This window comes from Microcaecilia unicolor, chromosome 10 (genome assembly GCF_901765095.1).
Source record: "Microcaecilia unicolor chromosome 10, aMicUni1.1, whole genome shotgun sequence".
NCBI lineage: Eukaryota > Metazoa > Chordata > Amphibia > Gymnophiona > Siphonopidae > Microcaecilia > Microcaecilia unicolor.
In genome coordinates, this window is record NC_044040.1 from 92,773,638 (window position 1) to 92,796,928 (window position 23,291).

The 23,291-nt window shown below is 45.6% G+C and overlaps 1 protein-coding gene across 1 annotated transcript in view; it reads left to right on the forward strand.

Moving 5' to 3' along the window:
• DGKI (diacylglycerol kinase iota) overlaps positions 1-23,291 on the forward strand; it is a 1,705,262-nt gene that overhangs the window by 41,969 nt on the left and 1,640,002 nt on the right. Inside the window, 1 exon segment of the mRNA XM_030215620.1 lies at positions 8,654-8,762. Within this exon segment, the coding sequence (XP_030071480.1) occupies positions 8,654-8,762 (109 nt within the window).

Here is a 23,291-nt window from a genome sequence, read left to right on the forward strand (position 1 = left end):
ACGACAACCCACTCCGGAGTCAAAAGAGGCATCCCTGCGGACAACTTGTCTGTCCTCAGCCACCAGCTCAGCGCCTTGCGCACCGCTAGGTCCAAGGGAAGGCGCACAGCATAATCTTCCGACACTGGAGTCCAGCGCTGCAGCAGAGAGTGTTGTAGTGGTCTCATATGAGCCCTGGCCCAGGGCACTACTTCCATTGTGGCCGTCATAGAGCCCAACAGCTGCACATAGTCCCAAGCCCGAAGAGGAGAGGCTACTAGGAACTGGTCCACCTGAGTCTGAAGCTTGACAATCCAATTGTCCGGCAGGAACACTCTGCCCACTTGGGTGTCGAAACGAACTCCCAGATACTCCAGGGACTGAGTCGGGCGCAGCTGGCTTTTCTCCCAGTTGATGATCCACCCAAGGGAGCTCAAAAGAGCAATTACCCGGTCTACAGCTTTGCCGCACTCTGCATAAGAGGGGGCTCGGATCAACCAGTCGTCCAGATAAGGATGGACTTGTACTCCTTCCTTTTGTAGGAAGGCCGCGATGACCACCATTACTTTGGAGAAGGTCCGCCGAGCAGTAGCCAACCCGAACGGGAGGGCTCTGAACTGGAAGTGTCGGCCCAGGACTGCAAAACGCAGAAAGCGTTGATGAGGAGGCCAGATGGGAATGTGCAAGTAAGCTTCCTTGATGTCCAAGGATGCCAGGAACTCCCCTGCCTTCACTGCCGCTATAACAGAGCGGAGAGTCTCCATTCGGAAGTGCCGAACTTTCAAGGCCCGATTCACCCCTTTGAGGTTGAGGATAGGCCTTACAGAACCTCCTTTCTTTGGTACCACAAAGTAAATGGAGTAACGTCTCTTGCCAAGCTGATCTTCTGGCACCGGAACGACCGCACCCAGGCGGATCAGATTGTCCAAAGTCTGCTGCACTGCCACAGCTTTGACCGGAGACTTGCATGGAGAGTGCACAAACACGTCTCTTAAGGGTCGGCAGAACTCTAGCTTGAAGCCGTCTCTGAGGACTTCCAGCACCCAAGCGTCTGAAGTTACCCTGGTCCACTCGCCCAGAAACGAGGACAGGTGTCCTCCAATCTGCACTGGGCCATGGACCAGGGCCCCGTCATTGGGTACGAGACCCTGGGGGAGGACCGGAGGACGCACCTCCGGGACGGCGGTCTCTGCGAAAGGAATGCTGCTTGGGGGAGAAGTTCCTCTTGAAGGAAGAGGGGGCAGAGGAGCCCAACTTGCCCGGGCGATACCGACGGGCTTCCTGAAACCATCCTTTGGAGGAACCGGGGCGAGCACCACTGGCCCGAGCCCTGACCTCTGGTAACCTCTTGCCCTTAGATGTGCCGAGATCAGTCACAATTTTGTCCAGCTCGACCCCAAAGAGCAGCTTGCCTTTAAAAGGCAACTTAGCCAGGCGAGACTTAGAGGCGTGGTCAGCAGACCAATGCTTCAGCCAAAGCCAACGCCGTGCAGAGACTGTCTGAGCCATACCTTTAGCCGAGGCTCTCAAGACATCATACAGCAAGTCTGCCAAATAAGCCAAGCCCGATTCCAGGGCCGGCCAATCAGCCCTCAAGGAAGGATCCGAGGGGGAAGCCCGCTGCACAATCGTCAGGCACGCCCTGGCCACATAGGAGCCGCAAACTGAGGCCTGCAAACTTAAAGCAGCCGCCTCTAAGGACGACCTTAAGGCCGCCTCCAATCTTCTATCTTGGGCGTCCTTTAGGGCCGTGCCACCTTCCACTGGCAACACCGTTTTCTTAGTCACCGCAGTGATTAAAGAATCCACGGTAGGCCAAAGAAAGGCCTCCCGTTCACTTTCAGGCAGAGGATAGAGGCAGGACATAGTCCTAGCCACTTTGAGGCTTGCTTCCGGGACATCCCATTGAGCCGAAATCAAGGTGTGCATGGCATCATGCACGTGGAAGGTTCTAGGCGGGCGCTTCGTCCCCAGCATAATGGCGGAGCCAATAGAGGCTGAGGGAGAGACGTCCTCCGGAGAGGAAATCTTCAAAATGCTCATGGCCTGCACTAACAGGTTGGGCAAATCCTCTGAGCGAAAGATCCGCGCTGCAGAGGGGTCATCCGCTCCATCCGAGCGGGAATCCGCCTCCTCCAAGGAATCCCCAAAGGACCGTTGGGAGAACTCCGATACGCTGCCCTCATCTACATCCTCTAGGGCCTGGAAATCCACCTGGGACATTTGCTTCCGGAGGCCTCAACCCCTTTATCGGACAGGGGGGCAGGGGCAGCGTTTTGCATAAGAAAAGCCTGATGCAGCAGCAAAATGAACTCAGGGGAGAAGCCCCCCGAACTGTGCACTTCTGCAGCTTGGGCCACGGCCCTAGACACACCCTCAACCGGCGCTCGCAAGAGCGGGGGAGAAACGTGCTGCGCATCCAAAATGGCGTCCGGCGCGAAACTCCGAGAAGGAGCCGCGCCGGAAGAACGAGGGCGGCCCAAGAAGAAGTGGCCGGCCAACATGGAGTGGGCGAGCAGCGGGGGATGGGCGCTTATGGCGGGAAAAACCGCTGCACCGGAGGAAGAACCGGGACACTGACCGGACTCCAAACTGATGCTTAACAAAGGCGATTCAGGTTTTGAAATCCTTGCATCCCCGCTAGACGCACCCACGTGGTCCGGGGAGCGAATCCTCGCGCCCTCGCCCTCCGACGCAATAAGCCACGTGGAGACCGAACGGGGAACCCCCTGCCCGCTATAAAAAGGTAAAATTACCTGCTTCTCGCTCCGAGCTGTAACGAACTGGTGTCTCAGTGAGCAGCTGCGATAAACGTTGAAATAAACGCTCTTAGGATGTCCAAAATTTTTCTTCTTTTTTTTTTTCAACGGAGCAAGCGGGGGTGGGGGGGGGGGGAAAGGAGGGACCTGGCACCACCAGGTTTGCACTTGTTCAAGAAGAGCCCTCAACCCCAGGTACTCAACAAAACCTAAAAATTAGGCTTGGAGACCTAGCCAGAGCTGCTGCTGTGTGTGACCACCACCTGCTGAGATAGAGAACATACTGAGGAGTTTCCGGCAGCACATGACCACATATAGGGAGGCAAAAGGATTGCTCTCTATCTCCACCTGCTGGTAGATGGACACAACCCACCAGTCTATGGATTGATCAGCATGATGATATGGAATGGGTTCACAGCACTGGAGGCAGAAGAGATGAAAACATCTCAAGAACAGGAAAGGAAAAGGGAAATGGGACTTGATATACTGCCTTTCTGTGGTTTTTGCAACTACATTCAAAGCGGTTTACATATATTCAGGTATTTATTTTGTACCAGGGGAAATGGAGGGTTAAGTGACTTGCCCAGAGTCACAAGGAGCTGCAGTGGGTATTGAACTCAGTTCCTCAGGATCAAAGTCCACTGCACTAACCACTAGGCTACCCCTCCACTCCATCTAGGACAACCAGAAATTAATCCTAGAGATGCATGTTGAAACATTGCGGATCTCCAGCAAAGGAAGAGAAGATCTTGTGCAGAAAGAGGGCAGCTGGACTCAGGTCACCAGATCCTGCAAAATCACCCCCCCCCCCCCCCCAACTCCATCTTCTGTAGAAATGAAGAATCGGTTCACAGCACTGGAGGCAGAAGAGAGGAAAACATCTCAGGGACAGGAAAGGAAAAGGGAAATGGGACTTGATATACTGCCTTTCTGAGGTTTTTGCAACTACATTCAAAGTGGTTTACATATATTCAGGTATTTATTTTGTACCAGGGGAAATGGAGGGTTAAGTGACTTGCCCAGAGTCACAAGGAGCTGCAGTGGGAATTGAACTCCGTTCCCCAGGATCAAAGTCCACTGCACTAACCACTAGGCTACGCCTCCATCAAAAATACCAAAGCAGCCAGATCGGTAGCCAATAAGAAGTGAAAGGTAGTGGTGGTTTGAGATTCAAGGGTTACTGAGGCGCCCATCTGCCGACCAGACAGGTGCTGTCTGCCTGGTGCCAAGATTCGAGATGTAGCGGAAAGATTGCCTAGACTCATCAAGCCTACTGTAACACCCGTGGCACTTCTACATATGAGATCTGCTCAGTGAACCCTAGCTTCTAAGTGGTATCAAGCTGCGGGGAATCTAGAAGATGTCATCCAACTGTCCACCAACTTTCAAAATTCTCTTCAGTGGTGGACAATCCAATCCGATTTGACCATGGGACGAATATTCCAAATTCCACAGCCGCCGAAAGTGCTGACAACGGATGAATCTCTCCTGGGGTGGGGGGCTCATGTAGATGGGCTTCACTCAGAGGGAGCCTGGTCCCCCCCAGGAAACAGCTCTTCAGATCAACCTTCTGGAGCTTTGAGTGATCTGGAACGTTCTATAAGCTTTCAGAGATCGGCTGTCCAATCAAATTATCTTGATTCAAACTGACAATCAGGTTGCAATGTACAACACCAACAAGCAGGGGGGCACCGGATCTCGCCCTCTGTGTCAGGAGACCATCCAGATGTGGCTTTGGGTGTGCCATCACAGCATGTTTCTCTAAGCTACTTATCTGGTGGGTGTAAACAACAGTCTGGCCAACAGAGTGAGCAAGGGTAATGCAACCTCACAAGTGGTTGCTGAGTATGACCGTTGCCCGCAAGATCTTCCGAGCGTGGGGCACCCCCTCAGTAGATCTTTTTGCCACTCAAATCAATCACAAAGTCCCTCAGTTCTGTTCCAGACTTCAGGCCCACGACAGACTAGCGTCAGATACCTTTCTTCTGCATTGGGGAACAGTTCTGTATGCATATCCTCCCATACCTCTGGTGGGCAAGACTTTGCTGAAACTCAAGCAAGACTGCGGAACCATGATTCTGATTGCGCCCTACTGGCCGCATCAGATTTGGTTACCTCTTCTTCTGGAATTGTCCTCCAAAGAACTGTGGAGATTGGAGTGTTTTCCGACCCTCATCACCCAGGATGAGGGGTTGCTTCTACATCCTAACCTCCAGTCTCTGGCTTTCACAGCCTGGATGTTGAGAGCCTAGAATTTGTTTCCTTGGATCTTTCGGAGGGTGTCTCCTGGGTCTTGCTGGCTTCCAGGAAAGATTCCACTAAGAGGTGTTACTCTTTCAAATGGAGGAGGTTTGCCATCTGGTGTGACAGCAAGGCCGTAGATCCTCTTTCTTGCCCTACACAGACCCTGCTTGAATACCTTCTACACATCAGAATCTGGTCTCAAGATCAACTCCGTAAGGGTTCACCTTAGTACAATTAGTATGTATCATCAGCGTGTAGACCAGTGTCATGGGATCTCAATGTCATTCTCACCCAGATGATGAAAGCTCCTTTTGAGCCACTGAATTCCTGCCATCTGAAGTACTTGACCTGGAAGGTCATTTTCTTGGTGGCTGTTACTTCAGCTTGTAAGGTCAGTGAGCTTCAGGCCTTAGTAGTGGATGCACCTTATACTAAGTTTCATCACAACAGAGTAGTCTTCCGTACACACCCTAAGTTCCTGCCAAAGGTGGTGGAGTTCCATCTGAACCAGTCGATTGTCTTGCCAACATTTTTTCCCCATTCTCATGCCCACCCTGGCGAAAGCAGCTTGCACACCTTGGACTGCAATGTAACCAGTTGTAGAAATTGGTTTAATGTGTTTACCTTACTGCTGAGAGAGCAGGGGGGGTTGCTAGAGGTGTCCTGAGTTGCTATGGAAATATTTAACCAGGAGGGCTTCCTGCACATGAGCAGTTGATACCATAGAGACTCCTGCACATGAGCAGAACATACCATAGAGATTTGCACTGACACCTAAGATTTTAAAAGTGCTAAAAATAAGTTTTAAAAGTATTTGCATTAAATCTAATTGCAGAATTTAGGTGTTAGGAGATGGGATTGATATACTATGTACTCAAATTTGTTTAAATCATATGCAAATTAGTCCATTTTTGGGAGGTTCTCATTTGCATATTTATGGATAAAAAATTTTAGAAATGTTTATAGCCTTAATGCTAGGACATGACTCTGATCAAAAATGTGGAGTTTGATCCAAAAACGAAGGGTTTATCTAGTGTTTTTGACTAAAGATTCCCATTAGAGTGTCTATGTTAATCTACATTCAAATAGAGCTCTCTGATTGGCTGAGCAGCTCTTGTTAGAATTCTGCCCAGGAAAAGAGCAGGGAGAGCAACTGAAGATTTGACTGAGCCAGGACCTGCATTCTGTGAGCTCTGTGTGTAAGAATTGAAAGAAAGAATTGATAAGATTTGATTGATATATTAAAAGAGTGAATGACTTGGTTGAAGTAAAGCAGGCAATTGAGGAGAGGTTTGTACTAGATTTGAAAGTTTTAGTTCTCTCTGCTGAGGAAAGGATTGTGAGTTTCCAAGTTGATTTGGTCCTAATAGTAAGGATCAGAAATCATTAAACATTTAAGGAAAAAGATTTATTTCTGAAAGAGATTGGTTGGTTGAAATTTACAAGTTTGAGGTTTCTCTGCTGAGAGAGGAGTGGATCTATGAATGTGTGTGTGTGGATGAGATCCAGTAGCGGGCTTCAAGATCTCAGCAGCTTGGAAGAAACAAAAAGGGTTGCTTTTTAGATAGTCAGGGTAAAGTTATAATAAAGCTACTTAGGAAATTAGAACTGAGGAAATTCAATTTATTTTATTTTTTCATAGTTTAGCACTCAGTCCAGGTTCCAGTTTCAGGCAGGCTGATCTAAAAGACACACACACTGCAGGGAGGCAGTATTTCTCCTTTTATTTTATTTTTAGTTTAAGTTTAGGAAGAAGACAACTTTTAAAGGAGCGATCTCTTGAAGACTGAGTCTGCAACTGGAAGTTGAGTCTGCCACTGGAAGTTTCCTTCAGCTAAGTACAGAGAGAGACAATTCACATTTTTTCTGAAACTCCTGTTTACCACACAAGTGAACTGAGATTTTACATGAAATACATCTAAGGAACATTCCTATTTTGAGTTGGAAATCTTTGAAGTGTTATACTGACTTGTAACTTGGTTAGGAGACTAAATGTTTGATTAGTAAAGAAAGTAGTGTGTATACTGGATCCAGTAGGGAATCAGCAGTTTTACTGATCTAATCCTGTACAATCTAACTGAAGAGTATTTCTTCCTGTTTACCAGCACAGTTAAATAATTTCATTCCACTTTAATAAATAATTTCTTGTTACATATATAAGGGAGTAGTATCTGGATTTATTGTAAATCAAATTGATTCCATTCACAGGAATTTATATTCACCTTTATGCATTCATCCGGTATTATCTTTTAAGGATGATGTTTTATTCTATGTTCACTCTGTCTCTGGTGACCTGAGCACAGTTAGTTCCCTCGGCTGGCGCGACTACATATTAGAGGTATTTTGATACTGTGTGAAGTCTTACCACAGACGGGTGACAGCAAGAGAGCATTGTCCTTTAATGTGGATTGGACAAAGCCCTTCGAATAGTCTGCCCAGTTGTTTGTTGCTTTTGATCCCAACAGGAGGGGACTCACCATCGGAAAACGCACAATCTCCAATTGGCTAGCAGATTGCATATACTTCATTTATGCCCAAGCTGGGCTAACTCTGGAGGGTAATGTCACGGCTCATAATGTCAGAGCCATGGCTGCGTCGGTGACTCACTTGAACGCAGCCTCCATTGAAGAGATTTGCAAAGCTGCAACATGGTCTTCAGTCCACACATTCACATCATACTACTGCCTTGAGCAGGATACCCGATGCGACAGTCAGCTTGGGCAGTTGGTGCTGCAGAATCTGTTTGGGGTTTAGAATCCAACTCCACCCTCCTAGGCCCATTTTATTCTGTTCCAGGCTGCACTTTCATCTAGTTGTATATAGTTTCAGGTTAATCTATGTTTTGTCCTCGCCATTGCGAGGCCCAATTAACCAATATTTATTGTTTTGAGTGAGCCTGGATGCTAGGGACACCCCATATGTGAGAATAATTCTGCTTGCTTATCCTTGGAGAAAGCGAAGATACTTACCTGTAGCAGGTATTCTCTGAGGACAGCATGTGTGAGAACAATCAGCCTGCTGTCCTCGGACAATACCTGCTACAGGTAAGTATTTTCTCTTTTTTTGAGCAGCCTGTATGTCAGGCTGCAGCTGTTTGGAAAAGACAGCTCATTGCTTTTGAGCCTTATTTTTTGTGCTGGTTTCATGTTAATCCCCTAACGCAGCCCTTGAGAGGGGAAAACATGGCCATGCTGGGCAGTTAGAGGAAAGTTATATGCTGATTTTATGTATCTGCGTTGAATAAAGTTTGTTTTATTTTACCACATGAATCTGCTTTTCTTTTCTGCTAATATAAAGTTAAATGCAGATTGTGCAATAATTATGACATAAGAACATAAGAGTTACCATATTGGTCCGACCAAGGGTCCATCTAACCCAGTATCCTTTTTCCAAAAGTGTTCAGTTCAGGACACAAGAATTATTGAAGCATAATTCATGAATGTTGTAATTAATGAGGGGGGTCTTTTACAAAGATGTACTAGCGATTCTCGGTGCGGCAAATGAGAGGAAGCCCATTCAGTTTCTGTGGGCTTCCTCTCATTTGCCACTTGGGAATCGCTAGCGCGGTTTTGTAAAGGAAGCCCTGAATGTGCTGGCTCTGAACCCTAAATTTGGGTACTGAATCATGTTATTCTTATTCCTTAGCCTTCTTTTATCTTGTCTTGTTCTAGGAAAGCTATCTCACGGTCAGGTCTGCAACACCTTGCACCTGCAAATAATCCCAGTTTGGCAATCTACAGTGGACCACTGAAGAAGCCCAGAACCACGCTGGATTGGAGTGTAAGTTCTAGGTCACGAAATAGTGTCCATTTCTTCTTTTCTTTTTTTTTATCTCTATCTTCTCCTATAGGGCTTCTCTTGTTTCCCAAAAGGCTCTATTCCTCTGCCTGCCTTCTGTCTTTTCATTAGATTAGATCTTTCTTCCCCACAACACATATTTAAATGTTTGAGATCCTGCAATGCTGGTATCTGAAGACCAGTTGGTAGTTTTAATTTCAAGTCTTATGAAACTTAGAACTTTTTTCCTTTTAGTCATGTTTGAACATAGGTGTCTATAGCTATTATTTTAGAAAGGTATCCACGTGTATGTAGCAGCATGTACATGTCTATAGCAAATACATGTGTAAATACTAATTTGTGTAAGCAACTATTTACACATGGATATCTATACCAGATAGTGATTTCAAGGGGGCATGGCTTGGGTGGTAATAAAATCTACATGCATATTTCGCATTTTATAAGAGAATACACATGTATGGGGGAGAATTCCCATGTCGGGATTTACACTACTCAAAGGCACACATAGGTTTTTTTTTTTTAAAGTGCTAATTTCAGCCAGGACTTTACTTGAGGGGTGAAGAGAGTCATTCTCCTTAAACTCGTGTAGTTTATTTCCACCTCCAAAATTAATCCAAGCTAAAATGCAGTCTCACTATTTAATTGGTGGTATTTATACATGTGCAAAATAGAGTGGTAACATGTGGAAGTAGTGCCACTTATATGTGAGTGTTGTGAAATAGCCACTTCTGTATACAAATGCAAAACTCTTCATGTGAAAGCTGTGTGGTCCATACCATTCATTTCTTCAAAGTATATCTTTGTAAAATGGTTGCTTCTACTGCATGTACCAGAAAATACATGTGCAGTTCTATAGATATTTTAGAAAATGCTCTAAGTTGACAAATCCTTTTCTATACTACTGGAATTGAGCACATCTCAACTTGGATGTGTCAGTTTCAGTCTCTATTGTTCCATGTAATATAGATTCCACTTTTATTTATGAAAGAGGCTAAAAATAAGTGCCTATGTAGCATTCACTCATAGCCGACCTGCTATAAAATTACTCACTATCTTCAAGGTAAAATAATTTATAAAGGGACTGCAGAATAACCACGATACAAACTTCCACCCCAAAGTCCACAGTATATTTGTGTAGAGTAATATACCTGCAATCTCAGTGGTGCAACTTGACGGCACTCAAACTTCAACACTGCAAGAATTACAGCATCCACCTCCTCATCGGTTAGCAGATGCAATTTATACTATATCTTAAATATCAAAATTCATATCATTCACAAAATACTTCAAAGGTAAAAACCTTATTTTTAAACTTTATTCAAAATGATAATAGAGTATACTCACCTTAGGGCTAAATTTACTATCAGTCAGATGGGGGACCCAATGTTCGACATGATCATGTTTTGCCTGTCAAAGCTGTTTCAAGGACCGTCCCCTTAGATAAAGTGCCAGCTTAGCCCATGCCAAAAGGATTACTCCTGCTCAGAAACTGATAGAATATACTCAGCTTAGGGCTAAATTTATTATTATCATTTTAAATAAAGTAAAAAAAATTAGGTTTTTACATTTGAAGTATTTTGCGAATGATATGAAATTTAATATTTAAGATCTAGTATAAATTGCATCTGCTAACCAATGAGGAAGTGGATGCTGTAATTCTTGCAGCATTGAATTTTGAGTACTGTCAAGTAGCACCACTGAGGTTGCAGATATATTACTCTACACAAATATATAAATATTGTGGACTTTGGGATGGGAAAGTGTATTGTGATAAAATTACCCACAATAATGAAAATTCTTCATATTGGCGCCTTAAGAATTGACACCATAAACCACACAGTTAGCGTGATTCTATAAACTACGCCTAAAGTTAGGCATAGTTTATAGAATACACTCACACGCCATTCTTGTGACTAAAATGTAGGTGCAACCATTTAGGCCACATAAAACCAAGCCTAAATACCTGCGCCTAAGTTAGGTGCGGATACAGTGTATTGTATAATAGTGCACATAGTTTTTTGAAAATGTCTACAACCCTCCCATTTCATGCCTACGGACTTGCCCCCTTTTCAACTGTGCATATAAGAATTTATGCGCACTGCATTATAGAATACATCTAGAAAGTTGTGCACGTAAATTCTAATTAAAGCCAATTAGTGCCACTAATTAGTTAACTACCAAGTATCGGCGTTTATTGTCTTGTTAATCAATTAAGTTGCGCACGCAATTTAGCCATGGGCCAAATTAGCATGCACATCTTAAGGCACCTTATATGGAATTTGAGGATACATGTGTAAGTGGCAATGGGTAAATAGCTAGTATTATTTTAAATGGATAATAAATCTGTTTTAAGTTCTACTAGTAAAACAGGCCCGTTTCTGACACAAATGAAACGGGCACTAGCAAGGTTTTCCTCGGAGTGTGTATGTTTGAGAGAGTATGTGTGAGATTGACTGTGTGTGAGAGAGAGAGAGTGAAAGTGCGAGTGTGTGTGTGTGATAGAGAGAGAGTGAGACTGTTGGGTGCGAGTGTGTCTCCTCTGTCCCCCCTCCAGCCACCCAGCGATTCTCCTCTGCTCCCCCTCCAGCCACCCAGCGATTCTACTTTTTCCCTTGCCCCCCTCCAGCCACCCACCAATGCTCTTCTCTCCCCTGCCCCCCCTCCAGTCACCCAGAGAGTCTCCTCTGTCCCCTGCTCCCCCTCCAGCCACCCAGTGAGTCTCCTCTGTTCCCTGCTCCCCCTCCAGCCACCCAGCGATTGTCCTCTCTCCCCTGCCCCCCTTCCAGCCACCCAGCGATTGTCCTCTCTCCCCTGCCCCCCCTCCAGCCACCCAGCGATTCTCCTTTTTCCCTTGCCCTCCTCCAGCCACCCAGTGATTCTCCTTTTTCCCTTGCCCCCTCCTCCAGCCACCCAGCGAATCTCCTCTCTCCCCTGCCCCTCTCCAGCCACTCAGTGCTTCTAAAGTAATAAAACGCACCTCCAACGTTCTCTTGGGGGGGTGTGGCATTGCAGCGAGGGCGGCAGGGGTGGGGCCTCGTGTTGCTGTGCGGTTGGTCAGTGCTGCTCTGCTTCAGAACGTTGCAGGAATGCTTCAAGGCTTGAAGGCTTCTCTGGGGCGGGGCCTCGTGCTGCTATGCGGTTGGTCAGTGCTTCTAAAGTAATAAAACGCATCTCCAACGTTCTCCTGGGGGCGTGGCGTTGCGGCGAGGGCGGGGCCTTGTGCTGCTGTACGGTTGGTCAGTGCTTCTCGGCTTTAGAATGTTGCACGAATGCTTCAAGGCTTGAAGGCTTCACTTTCTTGGCTTCAGAACGTTGGAGGTGCGTTTTATTATATAGGATGTGGATTTTCAGCAGTGTCACTTATACATCTGCATAAATGTGAACAGACTTATTATCTATATAAAGTTATGCTGAAGTCTTGATGTTAAAAATGGAGCACTTTATTTTTGAGCTAAGTGATGTGTGGACATTTAACCATTGTTACATTTCAATGTTTCAGTGCTAAGTAGATAGGGTATGAATTAGCACATACTAACTGTTACCGTTGTGGCATAACAGCACACACTAATTCATGCGCTAATTGCATAGCCTGTAATGGGACAGAAAATGGGTGGGTTATGGATGAAGGATAGGCATAGATTGTACATTGCAGTTAGCAAGTGGTCACTTATCCTGTGCTGTCACTGATGCAGATAGCTTACATGCACGTATTACGATTGCTCTTACGTGGAAAGATGACCCCCTAGCAATAGTATTAAAGCTAGGAATCATATCTGCCATTTTGAGACCCAGGGCCAGATTGGAGGGGGGAGTATGGGAAGGAATGTAAGGGGCCAATTCTGCATCCTTTCACTAGATCACCAGGGATGCCCCCAGATATGTTACATGGATGGTCGGGAGAGTGCGGGGGAAGGTGAAGTTGACTATATTTTGGAGCAACTTGTTATCAGGGGAGGGGCTTGCAAGGGGTTTTTGATCAAGGGGAGGGGCTTATAGGGGGCTTGGGGTGAATCAAGGGGGACTGGATTGGGTATTATGATGTAGGGGTATCTGTTCAGGGACGAGAATTGATTGGGCTTGTTGGCGGAAATCCATATACCTAGCCATGGCCATGCTATAGTCTGCCAGTAGTGCATTTGCATTTGGCACCACTTCCTGAGGTGCCGTAAAGCACAGCCATGCTATTAGTAGTTGTTACATAGTACCCACCCATGTGCTAGCTGTCATGGCCAGCCACACCCTGTTACTGCCAAATTACTGCCCATGACTTGCCCCTACACTAGTGTGTGTGGTTTTGTTGTTGTTGTTGTTTTTTTTTACTGTTCTGGCTGGTTTTAATGCACAGTAGCCAGGTCTGCACTAACTTCTACCACACTGTAAAAGCCCACACTGGCTGCTTATTGCAGCTTAGTAAACAAGCCCCTTTAGTAAAAGGTCTTCTTAGTGTGCTTCAGTTTTCATTTGTGAAAACAGAGTTTCCATGAAATAATGGAATAAGGTTTTCCCCGTTGGCACAATCCCAGTAGTACTTAGTGTATTCTCCACTATGGCCATAGCAGAACTGTAGAGTGCAGTGACGTACATTAGCAAAGGCAAAGCATTACAAAAATAAGAGGTATACATATGTGAACCAGTGAACTAGATGCTGACTGAATTACTGTCATTGCTTACTGGGTATTGTTCCTCTCTATAGAAAATGTTATTAGCAATAGATGCTACACAAAAAAACATCAACAGTACCACGTAGCAAGATGCAACCAGCATTTCTTCAAATTTTTTGAAGAATATGGGTATGTGTGTGTGTGCTGCTAAGAGCTTTCCAGCAGTTAACACCTTTTATAAACACAAATAGTAGCATAGGAATTGCCATGATTAACAGGTGCTCTGATGGAAAGTTATTGTCAAAGACATTTTTTAAATCAAATCACCTATAAATTAGCCTAAAGAGGAGAGCCAGCTTCTTATTATGCACATTTATGTTTAAGTCGTTTTTATTCATGACAAACAAGAACAAGCAATATAAGGCAAGTAAAACTGTCAACAAGGTCTTCATTTTTACAATAAATCCCAACCAACCCTCCTCTCTTACATGCACATTTAATGGAAAGGTATTTAAGATTTTGTAGTGAACCCTTTTGACTTCCAGTAAGTTACATTACCTGGGGTGTTTACTGGATGCTTCATTGTCTATGAAGGCTCAATTAAAAACTACCATCAAAACTGTCTTTTATAAACTTCGATTGGTATGCTGCTTGTGTGATTTCTTGGAATCTGGGAATTTTAGTTTAGTGTTATCTCATTTTAATTATTGCAATGGTCTTTATTTAAGTTTATCACTTTATTGTTTTAGAGTTCTGCAGGTTGCTCAAAATGCACCTAATTGCCTATTAACTGGAATGTCCCAATGTGAGCAGATCTCTTCTACATTGGTTAAATTGCATTGACTTTCCATATTTTGGAGAACTCAATTTAAAGCTCTGTCTCATATTAATAAGGCTGCTTATGGAGAATTACCACCATCAATATTGTCTTCATTATGTTTACGTTGTCCAGTGAGACCTTTGTGCTCAGTGAACAAAGTTTTGCTTGAGATACCATCATTTACACAATCCGCCCGATGTTCAAAACCATTTAACCGGCCAGGAACGGCACCTGGCCGGTTAAATGGTACTTAGCTGACTATCTGGCGATATTCAGCGGGAGACTGCCGGCTGTTTCACGCTGAATATCGCCAGTTAGCGCTTAGTGGATAGCCTGTTATATTATCATTGACTAAGTTTGGCAGCCAAATCTGGCTGCATCAATAGCTGGAATACCTTTGGCCAGTTCAGACTTAACTGGCAAGTACTGACTATCAGCTTGACTGGTTAAGTTCGAACCTGCAAAAAATAATCCAGATATTCAATGCTGGTCACCAGAAATGTCCCAGCATTGAATAACTGGGCTCAGCGCTGACCGCGGGAGGCAGCCTGGCTCCCTCCCTTGGTCTGAATATCAGCCCCAATATGTCTTGAGGGATACCAAGCATCTAATTTTTATGTTGCAGGGAACTGTTTGCCAACTGAAGGGGGTAGTTATAAAGCTGTGTTGGGGCTCTATGACCTGTTATTTGCCCCTTAATATGTGTTAAAGGGCACTAATGTGACTTAGCTGTGGCTCGATGCTCCCACCCCACATTTTAAAGGGGCAATGCTACTGTCCCTCTATACTCCCAATTATCATTTCAACCCCCCCCCCCCCCATGACACTGAACCCACCCCACACAAGGCCCCAAACCCCCTGATCAGAAGCTCCACTACTGCTCTGAAGCCTCATCCCCCACTCAAAAGCCCCACCCACCAAATTACCTCCCCACCAACTGTGGGTCTACCTTTACTAGTCTCTAGTGGTATAGTGGGTCCCAGGCAGGAGCAATCCTCAGTCACTCCTGCCCTTGCTGGTGCCTTCAACTAAAATAGTGCACCTAGGGAGGAAATGATGTCACGCTTCTGAATGGCCGCTTGATTCTGTGGGTCCGTTGCTTCTTCACCCTCAAATATCTGCTGCCATTAGCCCTGTGGAGTTGATTTTTTCCTGCCCGGAGACTGCTGCTGGTTCGCCGATTCGATTCCGCGGAGCGATTTGGTGAGATGTCGGGGGTGAGGAAGGACGGCGCGAGGCAGCCCGCCAAGTCTCTGGCTAAGGCTCCGTGCTGCCATGCTTCTCCTGCACATTCCAACTCCGACTCCGCTATGTCTTCGGCGAAGGTCGGATTTGCTGCGTCGGCTTTAAGCCTCCCTAAGGATTTGACTGCAACGTTAGTGGGCATCAGAGAGGACATTAAAACATCCAAGGAGGAGATTCTAGATCGAATGGATGTCCTAAGTGTGGACCTCCATGAACTGGGAGGTAGAGTTGAGGAGCTGGAAATGCTTAAATAAGATGTCTGCTGTTTATGAGGAACTACAATACAAGATGGATGACTTGGAGAATAGAGGGAGAAGGAATAACCTTCGTCTGAGGGGTGCTCCTGAGGTGGGCGACAAGGAAGATGTCTCTACAATTGTTAAAGTGATCTGTGGCAAACTGCTGGGGCCCGAGGAGATGGAGATTGAACGGGTACACCGGGTGCTTGGTAAAAGAGCTGACAACAAGCTGCGGGACATTATAGTACGATTTGCTGCTTTTTCAGTTAAGGAACAAATATTACAGAAGGCGCGCCAGATGTCCTTGGTGGAATATAATGATGCCCGGATCACAATCTTTCAGGACCTGTCTCAATACACCTTAAGTCAGAGACGGGCAATGAAACCTGCTTTGGAGGTTCTTACTCAGCAGAAAATCCCATATAGGTGGGCCTTCCCATTTGCTTTCTGCTTCACAGTTGGGGGGTAAGTGGCACCGACTCTGTGCACTGGCGGAAGTGTGGAAGATACTGCTGGACACGGGAGTGACATCCGCTGAAGCACCGGCTGCTGACTCTATTGTGCATGCTAGAGCTAAGCTCCAGCGATGGAAGAGAGTGGAGGGGAAAGCTAAAAGAGATATTGCAGCCACTTGAACACTCACTGTGATCAGTAATCAAGCATGGTTTGAGTAGCCTTGACTGTCAATTTGATTTACTAAGGCAGATGCTATTTATTTATTTTGCTGTATTAAGCTGTTACTGTGGTTTAATGTGGGAGATAATGGGGGGGGGGGGGGGAGACTACACGGAAGGGCGTAAGGTGGGGAAGGAGGTATGAATGTGTTAGGTGGGGGGTGGCGGGTGCTGGGATTGAGTGGTGATGGGGTTTGGGTGATGTGCTTTTCTCAGTGTACCCAGGCGGGGTTGAAGGAGGAGTGTGTATATCTAGGGGGGGACACTGGGCCTGGTGTTGGATGACTCTTAGGGGTGCTGTGGGGGGATGGGGGGTAATGGGGGGAGGAAAAGGGAGGCTCCCAAGATGTGCAGTGTGGGCCACAAGCTTGTTTGTTAAAGGTTTTACATGACAAGGGACTTAATGTGAAAGGCCTGAATTTGCCACAAAAACGCCAAAAGTTGTTTAAAGAACTAACACATTTTCAACCACAGGTGGTATTTCTCCAAGAAACTCATCTGAGAAGGGAACATGAAACGTTTTTATCCCATCCGCACTACCCATTTGTTTTCTGTGCGTCTGCATTAGATGGGTCTAATAAAAGGGGAGTGGCTATTCTTCTTCACTCCTCGCTACAAGTTCAGGTGTTGAGGGTGAAGCGAGACAGGGAGGGGCACTTTTTGCTACTGAGTGTCCTGTTGGGAGATCTGGCTGTAACACTGGCATCGATCTATGCTCCTAACGAAGCGCAGAAAGGGTTCCTGACTAAGCTGGTGGGACACTTTTCCTCCTGCTCTCAGGGTAAATTTATTGTAGATGGGGACTTTAATGGTACGCAGCATCCGGTGTTGGACAGGTCGGGTTTGCCCTCTGGTGTAGATGTCATGCTTTCTCAAGCATTGAACCGGTTTGCTAGAGATCTGGGTATATCAGATGTATGGCGTGTTTCCCATCCAGGGGTTCGCAACTACTCGTTTTATTCTCACCCTCATGATACTTATTCTTGTATTGATTATATCTTTGTGGATGTATCATTGACACATGCCGGATGGACATCTGATATTGGAACGCCCACCCTGTCGGATCACGCACCAGTCTGGGTCGGTATTTCTTCACTTGCGGGGGAGGAGAAGGAGAGAAGATGGTCATTGAACACTACTTTACTGAAAGATGAGGAAATCTTAGCTGGCTATAGAAAAATTTTAAAAGAGTATTTGGTACACGATGTTGACTCGGGACCCTCTTTGGGGGTGGTTTGGGATGCGCTAAAGGTGGTCTCGAGGGGTTACTTTCTTCCAAAGGCTAGTTTTAGGGCGCGGAAGCAAAGAGCTGAGGTAGCTCAGTGTTTAACACAATTGAATCTTTTATCAGAAAGTCATAAAATTACTCATTCTGTAACAACTTTAAGGCAAATTTAGGGGCTTCAGTTGAAATTGGACCAGATATACTCTGATCAGTTAAAGTTTTTCCAGGATCAGCAGAGGCATTCGTATTTTGTATTTAGTAATAAGCCAAGTAGGGCCTTGGTGATTAAATTGAGGCAGTAACGGGTTGACAGGACTATTCTTAAAATACGTAATAATGCGTAATAATGGTGACCAACTCAAAGCAGATACGGGAGAAGTTTCAGTCATTTTACCAATCTCTTTATACCTCAGATACTAAGCAAAATCCTGAAGTGACACATAAATTTCTGTTGGCATGCGTTTTCCCTATGCTTACAGCTGGTCAGAGGGAAGCTTTGGAAAGTCGAGTCTCTGTGGAGGAGGTTGCGAAGGTGATCAAGGCCCTTCCAATTGGGAAGTCACTGGGTCTGGACGGGTTACCCAACGATTTTTATAAGACATTTAGGGGGGAATTGGCTCCCATTCTGGCAGAGATTCTAAATGAGATCTTAGTTGGTGGTGAATTCTCCTCTTCCAGACGCTTGGATAGCAGTGATTCCCAAGGCGGGCAAGGACTTGACCGAATGCGCTTCATATCGCCCAATTTCTGTATTAACCTCTGATAGAAAAATTTTGGCAAAGTTTCTGGCTAATTGTCTTGCAAAAGTCATGCCTCAGTTGATACATCCAGACCACACGGGTTTTATTCCCTATAGGCAGGCGATGGATAATATTCGCCAAATGGTTAATTTGATCCATATTTCGAAGAAACGGAATCTGCCTGTTTGTTTATTGGGGTTGGACGCTGAAAAGGCCTTTGATAGAGTCCATTGGCCTTTTATGTTTCAAGTTGAAAGATAGGAAGCAGAGAGTAGGATTGCGTGGCCAGTATTCTCAGTGGAGGAGGGTAGTTAGTGGGGTCCCGCAGGGGTCTGTGCTGGGTCCGTTGCTTTTTAATGTATTTATAAATGACCTAGAGATGGGAATAACTAGTGAGGTAATTAAATTCGCCGATGACACAAAATTATTCAGGGTCGTCAAGTCGCAGGAGGAATGTGAACGATTACAGGAGGACCTTGCGAGACTGGGAGAATGGGCGTGCAAGTGGCAGATGAAGTTCAATGTTGACAAGTGCAAAGTGATGCATGTGGGTAAGAGGAACCCGAATTATAGCTACGTCTTGCAAGGTTCCGCGTTAGGAGTTACGGATCAAGAAAGGGATCTGGGTGTCGTCGTCGATGATACACTGAAACCTTCTGCTCAGTGTGCTGCTGCGGCTAGGAAAGCGAATAGAATGTTGGGTGTTATTAGGAAGGGTATGGAGTCCAGGTGTGCGGATGTTATAATGCCGTTGTATCGCTCCATGGTGCGACCGCACCTGGAGTATTGTGTTCAGTACTGGTCTCCGTATCTCAAAAAAGATATAGTAGAATTGGAAAAGGTACAGCGAAGGGCGACGAAAATGATAGTGGGGATGGGACGACTTTCCTATGAAGAGAGGCTGAGAAGGCTAGGGCTTTTCAGCTTGGAGAAGAGACGGCTGAGGGGAGATATGATAGAAGTGTATAAAATAATGAGTGGAATGGATCGGGTGGATGTGAAGCGACTGTTCACGCTATCCAAAAATACTAGGACTAGAGGGCATGAGTTGAAGCTACAGTGTGGTAAATTTAAAACGAATCGGAGAAAATTTTTCTTCACCCAACGTGTAATTAGACTCTGGAATTCATTGCCGGAGAACGTGGTACGGGCGGTTAGCTTGACGGAGTTTAAAAAGGGGTTAGATAGATTCCTAAAGGACAAGTCCATAGACCGCTATTAAATGGACTTGGAAAAATTCCGCATTTTTAGGTATAACTTGTCTGGAATGTTTTTACGTTTGGGGAGCGTGCCAGGTGCCCTTGACCTGGATTGGCCACTGTCGGTGACAGGATGCTGGGCTAGATGGACCTTTGGTCTTTCCCAGTATGGCACTACTTATGTACTTATGTACTTATGTGTTGGACCGTTTTGGAATTGGGTCGGGGTTTTGTACATGAATTAGGGCTCTGTACAAAGCTCCTAGGGCATGTGTTCAAGTTAATGGGGGTAATTCGCAGATGTTTTCTTTGTCCCGTGGGACCAGACAGAGATGTCCCCATTCGCCACTTTTGTTTGCATTAGTTATGGAGCCTCTTGCGATGTACATTAGGTCGGACCCGAATATAACAGGTATTCAGGTTGGTAATTTCGCTATACTCTTAGACATGGGCGTAGTTTGACTGTTTCATTTGGGGGGGGGGGGGGGCAAAGGATGGGACAGAGCATATTAGGATATTCATTTGCATATATATATATATATATATATATATATATATATATATATATATACACACACACACACAAATGAATATGCTAATATGGAGGAAGGAAGGAAGGGAAAAAGAGCTGGCTTTTTTGGGGAATAACCATAATGAATATGTATGAGATATCAAGCCAGATCTTTCTCCCTTCCTTCCTTCCTTCTTTCCTCCTTACCCAGCACTCCCTCTTCCTCTCCAGTAGTATTTCCCCACCCCCTTTCCCATACCATGCCAGTGTTGACCTTACTCCCTCTTCCTCTCCAGTAGTATTTCCCCACCCCCTTTCCCATACCATGCCAGTGTTGACCTTAGAAATGCATAGGCTCTATATGTAGATCCTTCAAGAGGTAGTGTGTCATGATTTAGGCTCTACACCCTTTCTGATGTTTTGGTGCCACCTCAGTAAGGCCAACACACAATCTCTCCACTGCAAAACGCTATACACAAACTTGTGGAAAAACACACTCATAACCTTACTAAACCATAACAGCACTAATTCCAAGGACAGGACGAGCTACAGCCTTATGCGTGGAAAGGCAGCACTGTAATTACACCGGGCTCTAAAACACCAATACACTACCTCATGATAAAAAAGCAAAACAAAAAGGGCTGCAAATACTACACGCTAGCAGAATACTGCACCTTGATCACACATGAAAAACACATGACACAACAGACATGACACAAGGAACTAGAAATCAAAAATTATGAAGGCAAAATACTGAACTGGAAAGTTAACTCAAGAAGTCAGACTCAGCATGCAGCAATACCAGAAAAATTGAAACTTAAATGCAAAATATCACAGATGCACATTTCAAAAAGCTGACATATTCCAATTAATAAATTCTGAATAAAATAATTTTTTATACCTTTGTTGTCTGATCATTTAGTTTTTCTATTTGCTTTGGTCCCAGTGTCTTCTGTTTTATGCAGTGTCTTCTTTCCATTTGATATTTTTTCTCTCACCATGTCCACCATCCTCCTGTGTCCTTATGCGTCCTGCCTACCATCTGTAGCCCTGTCCCTATCCTTCCTCGAGTTTAAATATCTGCCCTCAACGTGTTCCAAACCAGCCCTTAAACTCAGCAGTTTGCCCTCCATCCATATCCAGCATTTCTCCTCACTCCCCTCCATCCATGTGCATCTACTTCCTGTCTTCCCTCTCCTCCATCCATGTCCAGCATTTCTCCTCTCTCCCTTCCCCTTCATCCATGTGCATCTCCTTCCTTTGTCTTTCCTTCCCTCCATCCTTGTCCAACATTTCTTCTCTCTTCCCTGCCCTCCACTCCATCTCCAGCATTTCTTCTCTCTTCCCTGCCCTCCATTTATGTGCATCTCCTTCCTGACTTCTATCCCCTCCATCCATCCATCCAGCAACTCTCCATTCTCCCCTGCCCTCTCCTCCATCCACTCATATCCAGCAATTCTCCTCTCTCCCCTTTCCCCTCCATCCATCCATGTCCAGCAAGTTTCCTCCTTCCCCTGCCCTCCGCTCCATGTCCAGTGATTTCTATTCTCTCCCCTGCCCTCCTCTCCATCCATCCATCCATCCATCCATGTCCAGCAACTCTCCATTCTCCCCTGCCTTCTCCTCCATCCATCTCCAGCAAATTTCCTCTCTCCCCTGTCCCCTCCATCAATCCCTGTTGTCCAGCAATTCTCCTCTCTCCCCTGCCCAATCTGTTTCTTTCCATTCCCTTCCCCATTCTATCCAGCGTCTCCCCCTTCACAGCATCTCCCATCTCTCTCTCTCCCTTCCCTTGTTTTAGTGATATTCAATTATTTATTTTCTCCTCCACCTTGTAAGGCATTGTCTACCCAACAAAAACAGTGTTAGTTAAAGATGGACCAACAATAAAGAACGACAACGTGGATGCAGGCAGCAGCTCACAGGTTTGCTTGCTGTGTTTTGAGTGAACGGCGACGGCTGCGTGGGGGAGTGGATACAGACAGAGGTTTACCAAATGGCTGCTTCCTTACTTACAGTGGACTAGATAGGCTGGCTCACTTCCAATCGACTCCACTCTCTAGTACCGCAGTGGCGAACGGACGGGCAGCGGTAGTAATAGTAGCAATCAGGCAGACTCGACTCTGTCCTTCACTTCCCTGCCCTCTCTGTGTCCTGCCTTCCTCTGACATCATTTCCTTTCGGCCGGGCAGGTGGGACGCTGAGAGGGCATGGAAACAAAGGACAGAGTCGAGCCTACCTGCTTGCTGCTTTTACTGCTGGTGCCCCGCCAGTTCGCTGCTGCGACTTCGGGTAAGAAGACTAAGGCATCATCGTTTGGGGGGGGCAATGCCCCCTCGCCCCCCCCCCCCAGTCTACGCCCATGCTCTTAGATGATACCATCTCCCAAGTGATTAACAAGTTTGCCAAATCCCATTGCAGCTTGGACATATGTCCCAATAACCTTATAAAACATGCCCCTCAACATTTTATAACAGACCTCACGATGCACCTGAATTATTTGTTACAAAGCTGACTCTTCCCAAAGGATAAACGAAATATTCTACTTACCCCAATACCTAAGGACTCAAAGAGAAAAACAAGTGACAACCAACTACCGCCCAGTAGCATCTATCCCTCTGGTAACCAAACTAATTTATTTATTTATTTATTGCATTTGTACCCCACATTTCCCCACCTATTTGCAGGCTCAAAGTGGCTTACAAGCGCCTGTTATGGCATTGCCATTCCAGGAGACTAATGAAAGTATGGTAACTAAACAGCTTACCGACTACCTACATAAATTCTCAATCCTTCACGAATCTCAATCAGGATTTAGATCCAACCATAGCACTGAAACAGTATTAGTCACTCTCCTGGCTAAATTTAAACAAGCGATTGCAAATGGTAATAGTATACTTCTCCTGCAATTCGGTATGTCCAGCGCATTTGACATGGTCAGCCATAAAATATTACTAAACATCCTAGATTACTTCGGAGTTGGAGGAAGCGTTCTTAACTGGTTCAGAAGTTTCCTAACCGCAAGAATATACCAAGTGAAATCGAATTCGAATACATCAGCTCCTTGGAAACCTGAATGCGGAGTTCCCCAAGGATCACCACTCTCGCCGACCCTCTTCAATCTAATGATGACACCTTTGGCTAAATCGCTATCCAAACAAGGCCTCAATCCTTACATATATGCAGATGACGTCACAATCTATATCCCGTTCAAACATGACCTAAAAGAAATCACTTATGAAATCAACCTTAGCCTC